Source organism: Caloenas nicobarica, chromosome 1, assembly GCF_036013445.1.
Source record: "Caloenas nicobarica isolate bCalNic1 chromosome 1, bCalNic1.hap1, whole genome shotgun sequence".
NCBI lineage: Eukaryota > Metazoa > Chordata > Aves > Columbiformes > Columbidae > Caloenas > Caloenas nicobarica.
The window spans coordinates 119,983,309-120,004,047 of record NC_088245.1 but is presented as its reverse complement, the minus strand read 5'-3'; the positions used below and the strand labels follow the sequence as shown (position 1 = coordinate 120,004,047).

At 44.8% G+C, this 20,739-nt stretch overlaps 1 protein-coding gene across 1 annotated transcript in view; it reads left to right on the top strand.

Annotated features, from left to right (window-relative positions):
• The first annotated feature begins 15,137 nt into the window (after positions 1-15,137).
• Positions 15,138-20,739, top strand: part of ABCG1 (ATP binding cassette subfamily G member 1) — a 57,914-nt gene continuing 52,312 nt past the window's right edge. The window contains exons 1-2 of the mRNA XM_065630458.1: positions 15,138-15,255; positions 18,359-18,602. Coding sequence (XP_065486530.1) covers positions 15,214-15,255; positions 18,359-18,602 — 286 coding nt within the window. The 5' untranslated portion in view covers positions 15,138-15,213. The remainder of the gene's footprint in view (positions 15,256-18,358; positions 18,603-20,739) is intronic.

The following is a 20,739-nucleotide window of genomic DNA, read 5'->3' as shown; positions in this document are numbered from 1 at the left end:
AGCAGGTTTTGCCATCATCATCTTCTATCCAATTGAGATTACATGAGCTACCCTAGGAATTTCCCTTAGTGCCCTTGTTGTACACTCATGATGGCGAGTGGGAGCTACAGCTTCTTTAAAAGGGAGGAGCAAAACAATAGGACAGGCTCTCAGACTGAACAAGAGAGGCTTAGGAAACACCAGGAATGTCATCTCTCTCCTGCTGTCCTCCAGCCTGTGAGCCACTGCCAGAGGAACAGAAGAAACTGGCTGATGAACACAGGGAAGCCATCAGGCCAGCAGTTCCCTTTGCAGAGAGCTGGCTCTACTGCGTGCTGAAATAGACACCGAAATGAGACACTAAACGATCTAAAAACACTCATGTTAGACAAAATAGCAAGAAGAGGGGTCAAAGCTGCAGATGATCCAAGACAATAGCATTAGCAATGTGCCTTACCCAAGCTTACCTGCTTTCTTATCTCTTTCCAAACAGCAAGAAAATGCCATAGGATTTCAGGACATATATAGAACTATAGACTAAGGAGTGCATGCATGCACTCAGCATGGCCTGGAAAAATGAACTGGGTAGGACCTTGGCAGCTGGTGCTAGGAAGCATGCACAAGCTGCAGAGACATCAGACTGCCAGTCCTTCAGGTCCACAGTACCTGCACACAATATTGCCTGGCTTGACTAGGTACTGCAGCTAGTCCTTACGACTACTTTGTAATAAAAAAACCTGCTGACATCTGCTTTAAAGTGTAATCGTGTGGAAATAAACCAGCAATGGAAACATTACTATTGGTAATGCAAACAGACCTGTGTCATTTTTACTCGTCTTTATGAGAGCTGGGTCATCCCGGGACGTTGCACTCAGGGGACCCAAGTCAATAACACACCTGTTTAGCTACTCTTGACTGGATCAAGCTGGTGCATCTGCCTGCTGGAAACCCCGTTTCCACTTTATGAGCACAGCCTGGCAGCACTGCCGCTGAAAAGGGATTGGGTTTAAACATATTTGCTGTGTAAACCAGCCCATCTGCTGGTTGTTTCCAGTGTTTACGGGTTCTTTTTTTTTACTCGGCTTCCAAACATTCAAAAAATTTAGGGCTGTGTTCAACTTGTGGTTAGAAAGCTTGTAGTGAGAAACTTGGAACTGGGCAGCTTACATCTACTTGGCTGTCTCATGGCCCCAGTTAAAAGTTTGTCCTGAGCAACCGAAGCTCCTTTGTGCTGTAGGGCCTGTTACATCTCTCTTCAGTCACTCATGCTGTCTAGTGAACACCTGATCTTCTCATGGTCAGATAACATGTGGAATTGCGCTAGAAAATGTAGCAATAATAGATGTTTCCATTCAGATAAATGTAAACTTTTGTTACTGGTGTTGTAAACGCCCCATTCTAAGCCCACTGTTATCCTGTGCTGGCATCAACATTAGCACAGGTTAGGTAGGATTATAGGCAACTCAGGATGCTTTTAGGAAGACTAAGTCCTGCCATGGGTTCAAGGTGCTGCCTGTAAGACCAATCAAGTCACTGAAGACAAGTTCAGGTTACTTTTCTGCACTTCTGTGCTCTTCCAGTTTGGCTCAAGCTGTTGCAGTGAGTCAGTGCAGCTGTGTGATCCCACAGCAGATATGCACAGTCAAGCAAAAAAATCTGTGGTGTTAATTAGAAAAGGGTGTGGGAGGGGACAGACTTCAAAGACTACTTTAGTGGTAACACTTCCAACTTCATAAAGAAAGGTTTTTTGTTTGTTTGTTTTTATTATGAGACTGGATGTATATAACACTATATGTAATCTTCTAAAAATCTTGTAAGTAAATGATAAGATATGGATGGAAAACTACCCATTCACGAAGGTGTAAGATCAAGAAAGTGCTGCAGTGTGCAGCAGCAGCCACAAGATGGTACTCCCTGTATCGCTATCAGCGGCTCCAAGACCTGTTTGCACTGAAATCGTCAATAATTCCTGAATTTTTGGCTCAGTCTGCAGGACAGGGCAGGCTGGAAACTTAGTCCCCTTTCTGTGGCCTTTGCAATGCTTAAGTGCACTTGAGTCCTGACTCAAAGCCATCCAAGTGTCTTCTTTTCCAGCATGGAAGGGTTGGGGAATGAATAAATTTCATGGCCCTGCAGAGGTGACACGGAGCAGAGAGATGCTGGACAGGCAATGGGAGCTTCTGCTGCCTGCAGGTCACCTTGGCTGTGCCCTGGCAGCAGACTTGGTGGCCGTGCTGCCGCAGGCACAAAGAGCCGTGCAGCTCTCTAGTTACGCATCCAGTTAAGCTCACGGAGGAGTTACAGTCAAAAAAGGAAAGGGATAAAGGTGTCTGTGGAAATCTCAGCATGATCCTACCTGTCTCTTTGAGCACCTAAATACCAGTTTAAAGCATAGCCCTGAATACACTCAGATAAAAAGGTTTTGGTTGGTTTGTTCCACACTCTCTTCATTTGCTTGCTTCCTCTGTTCTGGGTTGGTGCAAGGTGAGGTGAGAAGGGAGGGCAGCGTGTCATCAACACTAGAAGCCAGCACGGCCGTCAGGGAGCAAGGAGCAGTCACTTGCAGTCTGAGGCAGGGGACAGATGTGTTTGTTTGTTGGACTTTGCCACAGCTGTTGTGGCAATGCAAATCACTAAGCATTCATCACTTGTGGTCCAGTATTGGTAGCAGCTCCTAAAGTTTTATTCAACTCATTGCATAAATAAACATCCTTTTTTTTTTTTCTGATTAGAAGGTTAATTGTACACCAAGCACATTCAAAATCTTAATACGATTTCTCTTCTCACACTCAGAAGGCTTGTGCAACATATGGACTCTTCATCTTTTCAGCTGTTACTCGTGGAGATTTTTACATTGGATTCAATGAATCAGCAACTTAAGTAAATTAATATTAAAAAAGATATCATTTTACAAGCATGGCCAAATTATCTGTGTAAAACACACCCTACAAATCAAAAATGTAATTAAATATTAGCTCTCAGCTAATTAAAAAATGTGATATTCCAACTGTCATTTTCCTTAACTATCACTAAGGTCATTTCATATGTCTAATCATTCCTCTTGTCTAAGGAAACAGCTGCAGGGTGTCAGCTATCAGTGAGCTTGCTTGCTCTTGCGTATCACATGGAAGAATCTGAATATTGCACCATTAGTTTTTAAATCCTAATTAGTGTTTGGGGAAGAGATGACTTCTACTCATCGAAGTCACCCCTGGAACAAGGAAATAAGAATGTGTGATTGATAACACATGGCAACAGCAGGCTATATGCTTGTCACTGCTGTGTCACTCAGCCTATAGGGCAAGTAATACGCTATAACCCTACAGCCATGCACTTGTGGGCTGTCCTACAGGGCCAAAGGGATGGGTGGTATAATCCCAGATCTCCTTTCTGTCTTTCCAGAAGCAGACTAGGGAAGAGCAGCTCACCCTTGGCCAGGAGTGGGGACCAGGGGGTGTCACCCAGCAGGAATGTCCAGGAGGAGGGAGCCTTCTGTGCAGGAACCGTGGCTTTTTCCTGCCCAGAGATGCAATTGTATTCGCTGTGTGACGTTGTGACAGGGATGAGGCCATTTGTCTTGCCTTGGGCTGGCCTCTGTTGTCAAGGGAGAGAAATGAGCACCTTCAGGACATGATTCATCTGCCTTGTTTTAGCTATCTACTTCAGATGAGATGAAATCACCCAGAAATGTTTGTTTCTCTCCATTGACTCTGAAGGGAACCTAGATTAACACTAGCTCATAAACACCTACATAATAAGACAGCTGCAGGTGCTCAGATGAAACACCTTGTTCCCAACTTTCGTTCCCAACTTTCATTCCCTGGGAGAAGGTACCAGTTTTGCCCATCACACCAACACCTGGTGGGGTGGGTCAGCAGGTCTGTGACATTATAGGCCTGGGCAGGGCATTACATCAGGTCACGGAGAAAGTGCAGCAATTTTTGCAGGCATGGAGAATTCAGCAGCAGCAGCACTGAACTGGGAGCCCATGGCTCTACAGGGGCACAGGTGGCCTAAGAATTTTTCTCTCTTCTCCAGGATTTTGCCAATAATCACAGAATCACAGAATGGTTAGGGTTGGAAGGGATCTCTGGAGATCACCTAGTCCAACCCACCTGCTAGGGCAGGTTCACCAAGAGGAGATCACACAGGAAAGCATTCAGGCAGGTTTTGAATGTCCCCAGAGAAGGAGACTCCACAACCTCTCTGGGCAGCCTATTCCAGTGCTCTGGACCGTAGGGTCTACTTACCACAGTACTTTTCATGACTAGTGTCTTTCCTTGTATTTCTGCTTCAAATATAACCAGGATGGAGGTCTTACTAACAGGACTTTGGCCTTGGAGGAAGCCGTGTGGGATAGGACATGCATCTCTCATGTCTTTCCCTCCCACACCCCTCTCACTGTGCCTGTCAGGATGCATCTTGACCCCAACACACGTTAGAGAAGAGGTGCAGCAGCACCAGCGCACTATTGCATATACCCCTGTCTCCATCACAGTGCTGCAGCCTCCCATCCTATGTTGCCTGCACGTAAAGCTGCAACCAAATCATCTGTATCAGCAAAGACTAGGCAAGCTAGGACCCAGAAAAGGTATGTGTGTGTGCAGATTATGTAGGAGAAGTGAGAGAGACAGAAAAAAAAGGCTTAAGGCATGGACAAACTGAAAATTCCTTTAATGCTACCCTGTCAGTGCATAATGCCAGAGCTAAGGAAACGAGTTAAGGAGAGTTGTGACCGCTTTATTCCTTCACAACAGATCTCTGCCCAGCCTTGCAAACTTGTTGTGCCCGCTGCACGGTGCCCTCAGAGCAGCCAGGAAGCAGGGACGTGACATCACTGTGCACGCCTGACAGGAGATGCCTGTTCTGCGTCTCGCTGTCAGCAACCTGCCTGCCTCAGACAAGCAAGCAGATGTCTCATCTGATAGAGTGAGGGAAACCACATAAACCCCTCCTCCCCTTCTTTTATATTTCATACGAGCACGAAGCCTTGTGGTTGGCCTGTTATTAATACGGGGTATAGTCACACTGCTCTGCGAACAATTTCCTCAATTCTAGCAAAAAACGCTGAAATACTTAGGAGAATTTGCAGTTTATGCCATGCTTGAAAACTCCATTCTCCTTGAGTTGTTTAGTCTCCTGCTAGTAACTGGTTCCTGCTTTGCTGTGACAACTTGGTATTTGCTGGGTTGTCCTTAATGCCTTTGGCAACACGACAGTGCAAATGTGTGCAAGGTGTATTTACAGTTCACTTGCAGGAAAATATGGTTGTCGCTGCCAAAACAAAAAACTAGCAAAAGAAGCTCTCAGGTCACTATAAAGGGTAATTTGATTTTATTCTGCTTGTGCAATGTCAGAAGTGATTGGTATCTTAAATATGAGGAAATTAAGTTTCCTGCTTTGTCCTACAGCTTGTATTACAATTGTCTCTGTCTCATTCTCTTTTATTTAATGATCTCTCCATGGGTAGCTAGGAATAGTCTCTCTTTTCATTCTCTACATTGTACAATGCAGTTTGTAATTATTTCATGATGACTTTAATTAGTCATTCTTTCATTAAAGTTACAAGCACCACATTTTGCGATTTACTTGTTTTCTAGTTGACTACTCAGCTCTTAAAAGAGCTGGGGGAGTTGAGGAGCTTAAAAGAGAGTGAAATGGCTATTCAGTTTCAGAATTACCTCTGACAGACTCAGAGTACACAACTGGTTGTGATTTTTTTTCAGCCCAAAAGCATTACACTGGAAAACTGCCAAAGTCAAATGGCTCTGCAGGATCCTTCTTGTTTTCCTGTCAGCTTGCTCAGATCCTGGCTGGGGAGGCTGCAGGTGCTGCCCTTCAATCCATCGTGCCAGCTAGGCTGGCGGGGAGCCGGGTAGTGAGAACTACCATCCATGATTTGTCTGAAGGCTCCATCTTCTCCTCTTCACCTTCCTTTCCCAACAAAAAGCCAGTAGGCTGCTAAAAAACTGGAGGTGTATCTTGAATAAAACGATGCTGAGACGTTTCCATTTGCTGTAGGGTTATGTTGTCATGTCCCTCAGGGCTGTCCTCTTCTACTCAGAAAAGTTAGCTGAGCTGAGTTTGAAGAATAGCTATGTTAGTTCAGGATGTCCAGGTGTGTGGTCTTGCCCTTAACGACACAGCCTGCTGCCACTGAGCACACATTACACCATGAGCATACACATACATGGTTGCAAGGAGTTTCTCATCAAGGGTGCACTACATCTGGAAAATCCAGGTGTCCACAGTGCATGCACAGATGACACAGAGAATAGATCTGAATGGTTCAAAATAGCAAGAGGCAACAGATGGATGCTTGCTGTCTATGCACTACACAGAGTGCACCTTGGTGGAAGTAAAAGGAGAAAGATTTTAACATGGGAGACATGCTGTATTCTGCCACTGTCAGCAGTGAACCAATGCTGGAATTTTTAAAAGTACCGATCTGGTAACAATTAAAAGCATTGTGCCCAACATAGAGGAGCTAGGTACTTTCTGTCTCACTGGACTGGAAGCCAGTGGTTGCTGAGGGACCACTGATGCCAGTCTGCCCATTTACAAGCAAGGCAGCAGAAGACCCCCAGTAGTGCTCTGTACATGGGACAGACCCACTGTGAACCTCATGCGACTCACAGTACTGCAGAAAATAGCAGAGTAATTTAATAAGATCTGGAAAGGAGCTGCATGGTGTGAGTAAATCAAGACAAAGAAGTACTTTTCAGGCCCTTAGGATGGAAGATGATGCTACATAGCACTTGCTGGCAGTAAACTTGTAAATCATTGCCCTGGATAGTTTGCAGTCATGATTCCTAAAAATATCTCTCCAGAGAACCTTTCTCATGTTGGATAAAATTTGGAGTCTTGGGGAAACATCATTATTCCTAAAAATGTTGCACTGGAACTCAGAAAAGGCCAGAGCAATGGCCGGATTAGGTTGGGTTCTGTGACACCAGCTCAAGGCAAAATAATGGAATGGCTTTAATAATGGACTATAATATCAAACAAGATGCAAAATGCTGTGTGCTGAGAAGATTGTCCTTTTCTGAGTATGCCTTAGCCAGATCAGCCCTTTTTGATGAGCAGGTAACGGCCTGATTTATTCAAAATACACGTGTGCTCACACATTATATAGTGACGTTCTTGTGAGGTCTGACTTGGTATCCTACAATGATCTGTCCAATACTGTATAATACAACAAAATCAGATAAATAGTTTAGTAACTGATAAACTAGCATACCTCAAGGCAGTCACCACTGGGGAAGCTTCTAATGGGCATGTTTGTATTAAGATTCCACTGGAGGTAGTGTTAGGCCTGAAGTAATTAAATATTTGCATAGATGATTTGGAAGTAAATGTAAGTCCTCTGCTGATTAAGGTGTGTGACTTATGCAGAATGGTAAACAAAGAGGCTAGAACTGTTGCATGTAACGATCTTGACTTCTTGATAAGCTTGACCCACTTAAGTGAAATGTATTTAACTAGCTGACTGCACAGATAAACTTCTAGGAATAAGAAATGAAGGTCATGCCTACAGAATAGGATGCTGTATCCCAGCAGGAATGGACTCAGAAAATGATTTGGCAGTCAAAGGATAAGCAAATCAGCATGAGCTCCCACAGTTACGCTGTGGCCAAAAAAAGGTTAATGGGGTGCTTGGATCAAAAGTGGATAAGCAGGGCAGAAGAAGGGTAATGTTAACTCTAAACATGGCAATGCTGGAATGCTACATCAAGTTCTGTAATCAACTGTTCTAAAAAGAGACTGAAGAGGTATAAAAAAGAGACCGAAATGATTAGACATCAGGAGAGACTCCCTTATAGAGAACCCTAAAGGGTTCAGTGTGTTTAGCTTATCAAAAAGAAGACTGGATACAACTTGATTATTATTTCCAAGTATCTACTTCCTTGGGACCGGCGGAGGGAAAAGTACCAAACTGTAAAGAGGTTTATAAACTGTTTAATTACACATGTAAACAAATAGTTGAAAACTGGGGTAGACAGGTAAATATTCTACAAAATTATTTGACAGCAAATGACAAACTGGTGGAATAAACTATCAAAGCCCTTCTTTGATTTGGTACCTTCAAATAAAGCCAGAATTCGTGCCCAGAACAGAGCTGAACATTACTAACTCCCATACAAGGTAACTGAGCATGACTGAAGGACCGGTGACATACAAGGGACCAGACTGGCAGATGTGGCCTCTTAGTCTGACATGCATCAGTCTTTCAATGGGCGAATACACATAAATCAGGAACGGCTCATTGGGAAAGGCTTTCACATCAGTCCTGTGAGCCAACCAAGGAAGTCAGGCACTACTGAATACTATGGCTGTGAGGTTTGTGACGGTGCCGAATTATTTGCAGTGTTGCAAGTGCACCACTCTCAAGCTTCTCTTAGCTGTGCCAGGGACTCCAAGGAGCTTATCCCTCCAAACTGACAGACTGTCACTCTGATAATCATGACAAATTTGAGTGTAGTTGAGGGCGTGCAGTTTGGCTCCCTCATGGGTAAGGACAGCTCTGCCTCCTTTGGAGGCTTCCAGGCAGCTTTTGCAGCATGTATCACACTAATTTCTTGTTTCTAGATGTAACTTTGGACAAAAGCATTACCAAGTACATGCAAGAAGCAAACAAGCATGTACTAAGCTTACCAGCTCCTGATATGCTCCTTTTTGTGTGGAGTCCTAGTAGGTGTCTGACATAAGTGTGTTGGTGGTCTGTTCCCCTGTCAGTCTCATGCGGGCTACTGGAAGGAGCAAGTGGGACAACTTTTCCAATGCCTTGTTGGTAACTATACAGTTTTGAGGGGATTCGTAGTTTCCTTCCCCTGAGCTAAAGCAGAACATGCAACTTTATGAGACTGAGACTTCACCAGACTGGTTCTGTTGCCTGGGAATCATGGTCATTATCTGCCAGGGATTTCAGTGCTGCAGGAAATAAGTATATACATCTTCAGAGGGCATAGAAGGAGGTTCACGTCACTTATAAAATTATCTTTGAGATGTGCCAGATGGCATGGATGTGCAGAATAATCAAGGTTTCTCTCTTGAGCCTCACATCTCTCAGAAATAGTCTTAAAATCCTAAATCTTCTGTGGTTCTGCTGCCAGTCATGTACAAAACCACCTGAGTGGACAGAGTTGGGAAAAGGACAATTTTTCCTTACAATGTGGATGGTCAGAGTGCTTTTCTGGCAGGCACAGTAACTGGTCTACCTAACCTGGAGCAGGGGGTTTTATCTGGAGTCTCCTGTTCTTTGTAGAAGAGCTATATATCCTGGGATGAAACTCCGGACTTTATGATGAAGTTGTTCCACTTCACACAGAAACAAGGGGAGGGTGGCATTCACATCCCTTCTCCAGTCGGTGTTTAGCTGCATTTTCAAAGCAGAACTGCAAGGGGAGAGACACCCAATATTTTCCCTACAGAAAACTTAATTTCAGTGGCTCAGACCTTGTCTTGCCCCAACAGCCATGTTCAAAACCTTTCTTGAAACCAAGCAGAGGCTGCATTTGAAATTCACTTTTCAGGACCAGGATGAGTGCTCTGTGGCAGGACTATTGGGTGTGATGGGATAGGTGCTTTTTGTAACTTCCTGCGAGAAACACATGAGTTGGTGTCACGGCTGAGAATCCCCTTTGGAAACAGCTTTCAGGGACCACATCCAATTCCTCCAGGGATGAGTCTTTCCTTGACATGTCCTTCTGCCTAACTTTTCCTGCTGATGTCTGCATATTCCTTTACCAGGTACTCGACTCTCTCCCTTGGCACCGTACAGGGAGCCTAAGGTGGCAAAGGATTTCAGAAGGTTGGTGCCACGTCTAATTTTCAAGTAGCCTCTTGAAAGTCTTTTCATCAGACTCTGAGACTATTTCCTTCACCTAATCTGCTCATGGACAGGGTTGCTGAAGTTTTTCCTCTTGGCTATCGCTGTGTGAGTGCTGTCATTTGCTCCCTTGTGTCCAGACCCTTAGGCTACAGACTGGGAAGGTGTAGTCTAGGGAGACAGGACGCCTAAAATCCAGCTGCTCTTAGTGGTGATTTCCAGCCATTAGTCTGATCACTGTGTCCGCATGTCTGGTTATAATGAGGGCAGTATGATTTGAAGAAGAATGCACTGCAGGAATGCAGAGATATGTCTGAAATAGCCTCTGTGCTGGGGATTTTTTCCCAAGAGCCCTTCTCTGTTTCCAGAATGATGTACAGGTGACAGAAAAATTTGCTATTTCTCCTCTCATGATAACGGAGGGAAAGTAAATTTGCTGTGAGCGTCCTATGTTGACATAAAATGAAAGTAGTGAGTTCATATATATTATGCCCAATCTTTGACAAAATAACTCTATTTGTTCAAGCAGGAAAAATGACGTGTTTTCTTGCTCTCCCCTTGCATGTCTTTGGATTATCTGGCTATGGCAACTGAGGGCTACTTAGATACAGACTAATGGACCACCATCTCCTGCACCATCTCCTAATCTATTGCACCCACTGTTACTTCCTTCCAGTGTTATCCCCCCTCAGTTTGCTTGAGCCAAAACACTCAGACAAATAACCCCCTTGCATCAAAGTGAGCACTGTACACCCTACTGATTCCCATAAGTACAATAGAAATAGCCATAGAAGCGATTTGCAGCTAAAACCGGTCAGAAATAGGTTGATGTTTTGCTCTTGAATTTCTTGCCTGTGGATCTCAGAAGAGAGACATTTGAGTACCAGACATAAAAATACTGACAAAATCTCATGTAAAATAAACATGTGAAACCTCTTGTGTTATTCCTGGAAATGTTAGTTAAAGACAAAAGTGGTGTAAAAACACAACTTAGGTGGTGTCTGTCTCTAGCTAGTTCAGTTTTGGGAGCCTTCTCCAGTTGATAGGGAAGCCAAGATGGATCCAGAATCCAGCTCAAATTGAGGTACATATTTAAGAAAGAAAGACTGAATTTTCTTTTCGGGATGCCCATTTCTCTCCACTGACTGAAAGAGCATCTGCATGACTAGCTTAGATACTAATTTTCTAGGCAGCTAAAATTAGAGATGAATCCCACCCATTATACAGAGTATACCTAACCTGAAAGGAATGACTGATTATGGTCTTCAATATTAAACAGATCTGAAGGCAGATCTGTTTAAACTGACTGATCACATTTTTCTCATATAGCACTATGTGAATATTTCCAGTACAGTTAGGGAAGTATTAATGTCACATACATAAAGACAGGACAAAATTGAGATGGGTTATGACTGTTGTTCCAATAAACATGGAAGGGGAGCAATAGGAAGGGAGAAGAAAAATGTGGTCTAAGCCAGGGCTTTACTGTATTTTAGTAAGATGCTTCTTCAAATTACCAGCTCACTGCCAAAAAGTACTAGAATAATCTTTTTAGTTGGAGACTGGGTGCAAAGCTGCTAGTAATTTCCTTGTACTAAAGGAAAGTTTGATATGTTGTTGTTGGTTTGTTTGATGTATCACCTGAAAGTAATACACATATTGATGTCTTTCAAGTCCTAATACATGGGAACTTAGAGAACAATTTTGCTTTAGTTAAAATAATTTTATTCCAGTTAAGACTTGGATTTTTTTTTCCCCACTATGCTTTTCTTTCCTCTCTCTCTCTATATGAATATATATATATATTTTTTAGAGTGAAGACTCATGGCTACTAGCTGGCAGAAACCCAGTCTCTCAGCCTTTCTCAGGATTGGACCATAAGTTTTTTCTCAACTTCATCTTTAGGCTGTTCAAATCTACCAATATTCTTGTCAGTCTTATTTCACTAAACCTACAGAAATAATTGGGGTAGGGCATAAGATGAGAGAAAACATACTTCAGAAACCATCCAAAAGAGTGTATATTTTCAAATGGCAAAGTGACACTCCATCTAGGGTAAGCTGTTATTGTTGGGTTTTTATTTAGGTCAACAATTCTGTGAGTATTTCACAGCGGAATATATTTCTTTGTGCTCTCAGCTCTTTTGACTTTTTAGGTGGACTTAGAAACATAATTCTGAAACAAAAACCCCCAATTTTTTTTTTTTAGAATTTTTTTCTTTAAAAAATGGCATTTTTCTCAAAAACTCCTTAAAACTTTTGCACAGAATTCCCACCCAGACCAGTTCAAATTAACAGCAAGTCGCAAATAGTTAAATCCAAGTTACTTTAAAAATTAAAACTCCATCTAAAACATTTTGCCTTTTAGAATTAGACTTTCTTTTTCGCATCTGACACTTTCACACATCTCAGTTTAACTTCTCCTACATGTTGTATCTCAGCAGTTAAGTCCATGCTGGCCTTTGTATTTCCCCAGGCTATAGTGCTTCTATACATGAACTAGTTCTTCTACAGAGACACCAGAACTATCAGTACCACACTAAAGCTCCTCCCGTGGCTGTGCTGTAGATCTGCCCTCTCCTGCTGTTGGTATGTTTCCCCTTTGCCCTGCCCTTCCCAGTGCATTTGTGCTTGCAATGTCCTTTTTATTTCCTGTGGGTTGCACCAGTCTGTAATGCTTACCCTGCTGTAAACCCTGGAAGCGACTACTATTTCCTCATCTATTTTAGGAGTCAGAGTTCTGTCCCTGTCTGCTTGTCCTCACCTTCATTTGTAGCTTCCCTTTTTTTTGTCCTGGATTTTTTTTAGCACAGTTTTGTATCTCTCTTTTTTTTCTTTTCTTTCTTTCGTTTCTTTTTTTTCTTTTTTCTTTTTTTTTTTCCTTTCCCCACAGCATTGTGTTCATGATCTTTTGTCTGCAGGGACCAGGGGATCACCTGTAAAGTTAATGGAAGAGTTAATGAGGGAATGTAGGAATGCAGGAGACTGCTATTTTTAGCATGCTTCATCTTATGTAATAATTTTTTTTCCCTGTGTGATATCAAAACAGATACCAAATAGAACTTAGTTTCTGAGAAACCTGTTTTATGTCTCAGTCTCTACAAGAAGCTCCCTTAGATACTGATACTGCAGCCACTGTGAAAAAAAAAAACCAACACAAACCAAAGTTCCTTGGCATCTAATAATGTACTCTTGCTCAGGAAAAACTCCTGGAGAAAGTGACAGGAGCGGTGCTTGGCTTTCCTGCCAAGAACTGGTTCCTGAAAGGTGCAGTCCAGCCCTTAGCACCGTAAGCTGCTTACAGACGGAGCTAAAACTTCTGTTTGTGCAGCAGATTTCAGTACTGTAAATTTAAGTTTTGTTACAGCCTTTATGTTGTTTTTCTTGCTTCTTCCGGAGCCTTTAAGAAGGTAAAACAGAGGAGAATAAGCACTCCGCTGGGTCTGTATCGCACATTCACTAAGGTCAGGGTATCTCCTGCTCTCTCTGTGTTTTGTCCCTCCTCACAGTTAAATACATTATGTCTCTATGCAGCTTCTTTTACCCTGATAGACACATGCTCCAAATCGAGTTAATTAAAACCCTGGACTCTCAGTGGAAGAACGCTTCATAATTTTTCCTTGTTTATAATATTAGGAGATAATTGTATTTCAAATTTCTTCTCAAACACAGTTGAAGCCTTCAATGAGGACTACTAGATGGGCCCATCCATGTTTGGCCTGGTATTCCACAGCAGGTAGGCATTTCCTTCTCAATACATGAGTTACAAGCAAATTTGCTGCAACATCTACAGACTGAATCCAAGGTCAAGCTCAGTGAGTCTCCATGCTCTGTTCCTTGGCAACTGGATGCAGTAGATGGTAAAAGTTCACATTTCCAAGGGGCAGTCTTCTCTCATGGAAGACATATCTACCGAGGGTTAGCAGCACATTCAGGGGCGACAACTACGTCAGGAAGTCCTTGAGCCAAAACCAGCTGTAGGCTGGGAGAGTATCGGGGAGAGATTTGATACAAGCTAGCCTTGTGCTTAAGCTCTTCTTTGAGCATCCATCTCCCAGCTGCCGTCAGGAGGGAGGGTACTGCAGGAGACGAGCCCCCATCTGACCCAGCACAGATGTTTTGTGCAGCAGTTCCCTCCCCGCAGGCCTGTGCTGCCTGCAGTAAACACCCCTTCACAGCTCAGCAAGGGTAAAATACCTACCTTCCAGGGGCTTTGTGAAGATTACCTCTGTGTCTCTACAATGCTACGTGAGCACCAAGTGTTACGGCAAGCTCTCTGGTTAGAAGATTCCTCACAGATTATGAACTCGTACATATAACATTGGTAGATGCTTTGAATTCAATTCTCAGACCCCTGCTGTAATTTAGCCTCCCTTTCGTTCTTCCTGCTGCTTCCGGAGGAATAGAGATGGAGCCTCATCATGCGCATTAAACAGGCCCAGGGAGTACATAACTTCAGGGGCACTTCAGATGGTTAGTGGGTGTTCCACTATCTGGCTTCTTGGTGAATTGGTTGGGTAGAGCCTTCTGCCACCATGTAGCATGGCTAATTAACTGGTGGGTCTTTCAGTATCTGGCTTCTTTGTGAACTGATTGGGAAGAACCTTCTGCCACCAGGTAGCACGGCTAATGAATCTAACTCAGAAGCTAGTCGTGGATCTAGATTCAAGTCAGCAGCACCTACACAACCCTAATGGCACGTGACCACCACCCATTGCACTTCATGGGCAAGTGCATGGTTCAGGCCCCATCTTTGCAGGACCTCGCTGAAGTGCAGGTCTTCAATTAGAGGAAAAAATGAACAGAGATGGAAACTTGGTGACCACCTTCGTTTCTCTCCATTTCTGAACCACAACAGCTTGCCCAGCTTATAAGTCAGTGGCATGCGAGTCCCAGGGCCAGAAGAGTCATCTCTTCCTGTGAGTGGAATGGCACTTTGGTGCTAAACTCGATGGTGCTTCGATTCCCTCTTTCCTCAAGGAACGTCATCTTGCGTCCCCCCCAGGAGCTCATTAGGAGGCAATGCCCCGCAGCCCTCCCCAGTTATGTCCCAGCCAGCGACCCTCGGTCCCCCGTCCCCTGGAGAAGCGTCTGCCGCGGGTTTCAGCAAAGCCACAGCCACCCGCGGGACGACCTGCTGCCCGCAGCGGGGACACGCTGCCCACGCCTCCCCACGGCGCAGGGACGCCCCTGCGAGCCGGCTCCCCGCAGCCCCACGGCGGGGGCAGTGCTTCCCGCAGCGGGCCGGGGCGGAGGCGGCCCCAGCGCGGCGGGAGGCCGCTCCCTCCCCGCCCGCCCGCCCGCCCGCCGCCAGTCCGGGCGGAGAGGCGGCACTCGGGGGCTCGGCGCGGTGCCGGCGGAGCGGGGCGGCAGGCGTTGCCAGCAGCCGGGCGGGCAGCGGGGCACATGGCATGTCTGATGGCGGCTTTCTCCCTGGGCACCGCTTTGGTAAGGGGCGCCCTGCCCTCCCTGCCGCCCTCCGCGGGGCCGCGGCGAGGGGCGGGCGGGGGATGCTGCGCGGCCGGTGCGGGCGAAGTGCGGGGCTGGGGCGGGGGGACACACGGAACGAGGGCTCCACAGGGCTCCTTCCCGCTCTCCCTGGGGGAGAACCGGAGCAGGGCGACCGGCCCGGGGCTGCGTCCCGCCGGGGGGTGCCGGGTACCGGGTGCGGGGCAGCACCGCCACGGCCGGCGGGCTGTGCGAGGGGCCGGCGGCGCACGGCGGAGCTTGACCGCTGGTTACCTCTGGGCTGTAGCTAAGGCCGGGGGATTAGCGGCGGCTCCGAGCATGCTCCCTGCGCCGCTGCGCCCCGTCCTTTTCAAAACAGATTTACGGAGAGACCGTCACCTTTGCATAACAGCCGGGCGGGCGGCAGAGGGGCGGGAGGCGGCTGGGCACGGAGCGGGCAGAGCCGGTGGGACCGTCCTGCTGGTGGGGACGGCCGGGCGTTTGCTGCCGCGCCAGGGGAGCGCCTGGGAGCGGTCCGGCTCCTCACGGGAGGAATAAAACTATGTGAGAAACTGTAGGGAAGCAAGTAAGACGCGAGCACGGTCCTTGAGAACATACCCGCTTCATGTCTGATTGGCACGGGTTGGGAGTGCAGGGCGGTACCTGCGCACTGCTGTGTCAGTGGAGAAACGAGCGGTGGGTTGGTGGATGTGCGAACAGAGTTCAGGTGTGTTCAAGGAGCAGTCACACAGGCTAAAGCTATGCCAGTCGTAACCACAGCACTTGGCCACCACGCAGAGGTGATCCCGCAGCTGGGAGATGTTTCCACCACCCCAAGTGCTCAGGGAAAGGGATCCCTGCCCAAGCAGGTGGTCCCTGGAGGAGGCAGGCGTGTGATGGAGAGCTGGCAGGACTCTGTCACCCTCTGCTGAGAAAAGACATTTCGGTCTGCTAGGTGGTTGAAGTGGCATGCTTAATGACCCAGGAACAAAAGCCTCTGGCTTCATACTCAGAGATGATTAAGTAGGCAGAGACAAGGACCTGGTCCAAAGGATGTTTCTTTTCGAATTGTTCTAAACCAAAGAAGCTCTGACTGTCTCTTGAACACTCAAGGTGACCTGCTCATTGAGTCTTAGTTTTTGGACATTTCCTCTGATGTGCGAAGGTTCTCAATTGTTCCTCCAAACCAAACAGCTTATGAGTGCCAAAGCAATCCTTGAAAACATTCAGGAAAGGGTATTGTTCCCTCACCTTCTCTTATTTTTTAGGGAAGAGGGAGGTTTCCCTACTTTTACTGTTCAGTTCTAAGACGTTTTACGTTACTCTTGTTATGTTCAAATTACATGCCATTACAGTCAACTATTTAAGAAGTTAGGAGTAAGTGTTACTGGATACCTGACCTTTGAGTAAGTTGAGCGCACAATTAAAATCTCTTACTTGAGTAAATGTGGTAAGCAGAGCTGATTTTTACATCAAGAACTTGAGACTTGTGCATAGAGAATGTGAAGACACTAGCTCTAAAGTGGTTATGTAGGACTGTATTTTTAATATTTTTCATCAGTGGTTATGTAAGACTGTTCTTTTTAAATGTTTTTTTCATCAGCATTCATGACAAGTGGCTGTTCTAAGCAGCACTGCTTTTATACCATAAATGGGAAGACCACTGACCATGACAGAGAAGGCGAAAATAGCACAGTGAAAAGGAGGCAATGTGGCTTCTTGGTCTCATTGGAGGACAAGTAGGGGAAGACAGTGGCATGACCTGCAGCTCTTCATTTGGGGGGTGTTCACTACCAATGCCTTGAAAAGTAGTGCAGCACATATGCTGCCCAAGAGATACCTTTGGGAACATGTGGATTGTCGGGCAGATGTCACAGCATGGAAGGCCTAGCTCATAAGCCAGCTATAAAAGTATTTTCCAATACTGATCAGCATTAAAAAATACTAAATTTTCTAATGGACAACTGTGCAGATGATAGGCCCTGCTTATGACATGCTCCAAACAACAAATGATGACAAACAGCCTCTGAACTGTTCAAAATTCTGTTTAGCTGAAGAAAGTTCACAATTGTTTTACTTCTGGCCTTATATACATCCTGTTGATATTGGTGTAAGGTGCCCATGCAGGTAAAAGGAACGGAAAAAGTTCAGATTCTGTGTGCAAAATAAAAAAGAAGAAAAAGCGAAGTGGCAGGCCATTGTCATGGCCAGGAAAAGAGGGGAAAGAGATTCAGTCAAAAAAATGCCAAGTGGAATTGCACTGAGTGCTGCGATAGGCAAAGGGTAGTAAGAGGTATGAGTAAGCATAGAGCAGTGACCTTACAGTGTCAACAGTGCAAGTATTGGACCAGGGTTTAGTATGTTTATGTAGCTGATAAGATTTCCATTAGGGATCACTGTCAAACAAGTAGAGCGTGCAAGGATTTTGGTTGGAAAGTGCTGTGCTTTCCTAAAAGACCTCTAGGAAAGACATTGTACTGTTCCAGGATGCAGAGTCTCAAGAACTATTAGTGCAGGAGCAAATAAGACACACAAAGCAGTACATTTCAAAATATACAGAAGTATAACTTGTGCATTTTCACATTTACAGAAGTATATTCTAATCCAAAGGAGTAAGAGCTCTTAGACATTTTGAGTGGTTGTCTTTTGAAATGTCTGCACAAATGATAGTTCAGCTAGCTCCCTTCCCCCTTCGGCTCTGTCCCAATACAAGCTCTGGAATCAGAGTGACTAGAAACAAATTCTTTGAGTGTGTGAGAAACCAAATACAATGGGAACTGAACTTATAAATGTTGTATTAATCTGGTGCAAGAGCTACTCTGTTCTGAAGATATTGATGTGTATATACCCTTTGAGGGGATACTGGTGCTAAAGGAACTGCCCTTTGTGTGCAGCAAGTGCAAGAGCTTTTTTGCCTCTTCTGTCAAGATGCTGGCAGAACAAACAAAAGATTGTTTTCTTTGTTTCCTCTTTCACCTTTCAGTGCATTACTGTGCAGGATTCTTGTGTTATTTAAATAATGATTCTAATGCAGAAGGTTTTGAAACATATTTGTAAACTGAAGTCTGTGAACTTTTTCTATTCTCCAACTTTTTTCCTCTAGAACGGCAGCAATTCTGCTTGTACCATGGCTGAGCCAAAGTCAGTGTGTGTTTCGGTGGATGAAGTGGTGTCAAACAGCACAGATAACCAAGACATTCGACTGATGAATGGACGTTTAAAGAAGGTGGACAATACTCTGACAGAAGCTCATCGTTTCTCCTACCTACCCCGCAGACCAGCTGTGAATATTGAGTTTAAAGAACTGTCATACTCTGTCCAAGAAGGGCCATGGTGGAGGAAGAAAGGTGAGGAAAACTTAATGTTTTGGCTAACGTAGAAACGCTATTGCCCATGTGGGCAGTCATGATAGGTAAAATGAGTCTGTTGTGGATGGCAAAGCAAAATGAGTAAAGGGAGCGTGTTTTCACAGTGACTTTTTGCTTGGCTTCTTGGTATACCCACTGCCTCCCAGCTGGCACTGTGGAACTCTCATGGAGCCTGATGCACAGGGGTGTACGGCCCCTTTGCAATCCAAGAAGCTGTAGCTGCAGTAGTTCATACAACTGCTTATTTTTGCCTCCCAATTCTGAAGTACCTGAAGTAAATATAGTATTTATGTGCTGCCAAATATCTGTCCTGTGATCTTGCATGTCTACAGTTTATTGTGGAGGGTGGGTAGAGCATGCAGTAGTTTAAAGATGGAGGTGGGGGGGACAGCCAGCATCTCAGAATTTCAGAAGGCATTTGAAACCAGGATAAAAATTGTTCTCTTAAAACACTGTGTTTGGAAATAAATGCTGTGAGCCATAGGAATGTCAGTCTGTCCGTGTCTCCTGGTGTTCCACAATGGGTCTCTGGAAGCTTACCGTTTCTTTTAACTGGTGAAACCACTGGCTATTGCTAGGACAGAATCCTGAGGTTTAGTCAAGGACCAGGATGCTCTTGCTAGCCACTTTGCTAGTAATACACATTAAAGAGTTCAAAGCCTACGACACAGGGCACACCAAAACGATACAGATACTGGATGAATCTCAAGTGAGAAGTTACGGCTTTCCTCTCACAATACAGTTACAGCTGGTTCTGAGACAATTCTTCTGGTGCTGATTTACTGTTGGGAGTAAGGAGGGCACATTTAGCTCTCTTCTTATGTTCTCGATCTATTCCAGTTCTGAAAGGTGGGTGTAAGGTGGCTCTGTCCTTTTTCCTCTGTTTTGCATTTGTTCTTTTTATACCTTCATCTGCTTTGTGTAGCCATGTGTTTCCTAGAGAGTTTTTGTTTTGTGTGTGTGTGTGTAACTAGTTATCTCTGAAAGGGAAACTAGGTCGTGCAGTAAATTCCAGCTAGTGAAAAGAAGCAAGCCCAAGAGAAAATACTGAAATCTTCAGGAGAATTTCGTGTACTAAATGATATAACTGCCCTTCCTCAAGGAATTCTCTCTTAGTAATGTAAATTGGTATGGTTGTGTGCTTTAGTTCTTTTTAAGAGATAAGTCCCTGCCAATGCGCCAGTCACTTGAGCCATACTTGGTACTTGCACTTGCTCTGAGTCTGTAAATCCACTGGCTTAAAGGTTCCACTTGAATTTGTTTCACAAAGTACATTGCCGCTGTCTGGAAATTGTGTCATTATCACAACACTAAGGCTTTAGTAGTCTAAAAACGTGTGGTATGAAAAACACTGGAGCTGTGGCCATGGAAGCGCTACTGTATGTGGGCAGCCTGTGCATACAGTTATTCATTTGTAGAAGAATGTGGAAACTTGAGGCTTTAATGGGTTTTTTAACATCAAAACTGTATGGGCACATACCTGCCTTCTTTTCATTCTTTATTAAAATTGCATGTGTCTGTACTGTCCATAGGAGAACAACTTGGTTTGGCAGCAACTTTCTTACATTCAAAATTATTTTTTTATCTTATCAGAACAAACTCAAACATTGAAGATGTTTTTTTTCACCAAGAAATGGAACTATGCCATAGTGTCTCATGTAAGATTTTAAAACTTGAAGTTCTTAACTGGATTTCTTTCTTACTGGCCAAAAATGATGAAGGGGTTCTAGACCAAAAACCTCTGTCCACATTTGCTGACATGTCTGAGTGACTCGGCTTGAACAAAATGGCACATCCTGACAAGCTGTCCTGCTGCTGAAAAGGACTGGTTGTGGTGTTTAGCTCTAGGGCATGACTGGCTATGGCTGTGTCACTATACTTAGATTTGAAAGAGGAGATGAAACTTTTCTGACTATCTGTGAGCAGATAGATTCTCTCCTGCTCACCTGGTCTTGCACCATCTGTCTTTCCTGGGACCACTGAGGACAGCCTGTGGGTGGCCATGGGGCATGCTGGCTGCCAGCTGGTCTTGGCACTCTTCTGCTAGCCAAGGATCTAAAGAAGACTTGGGAGGGTTTACAGTCGATGCCAAGCTGAGTATGAGCCAAAGTGTGTT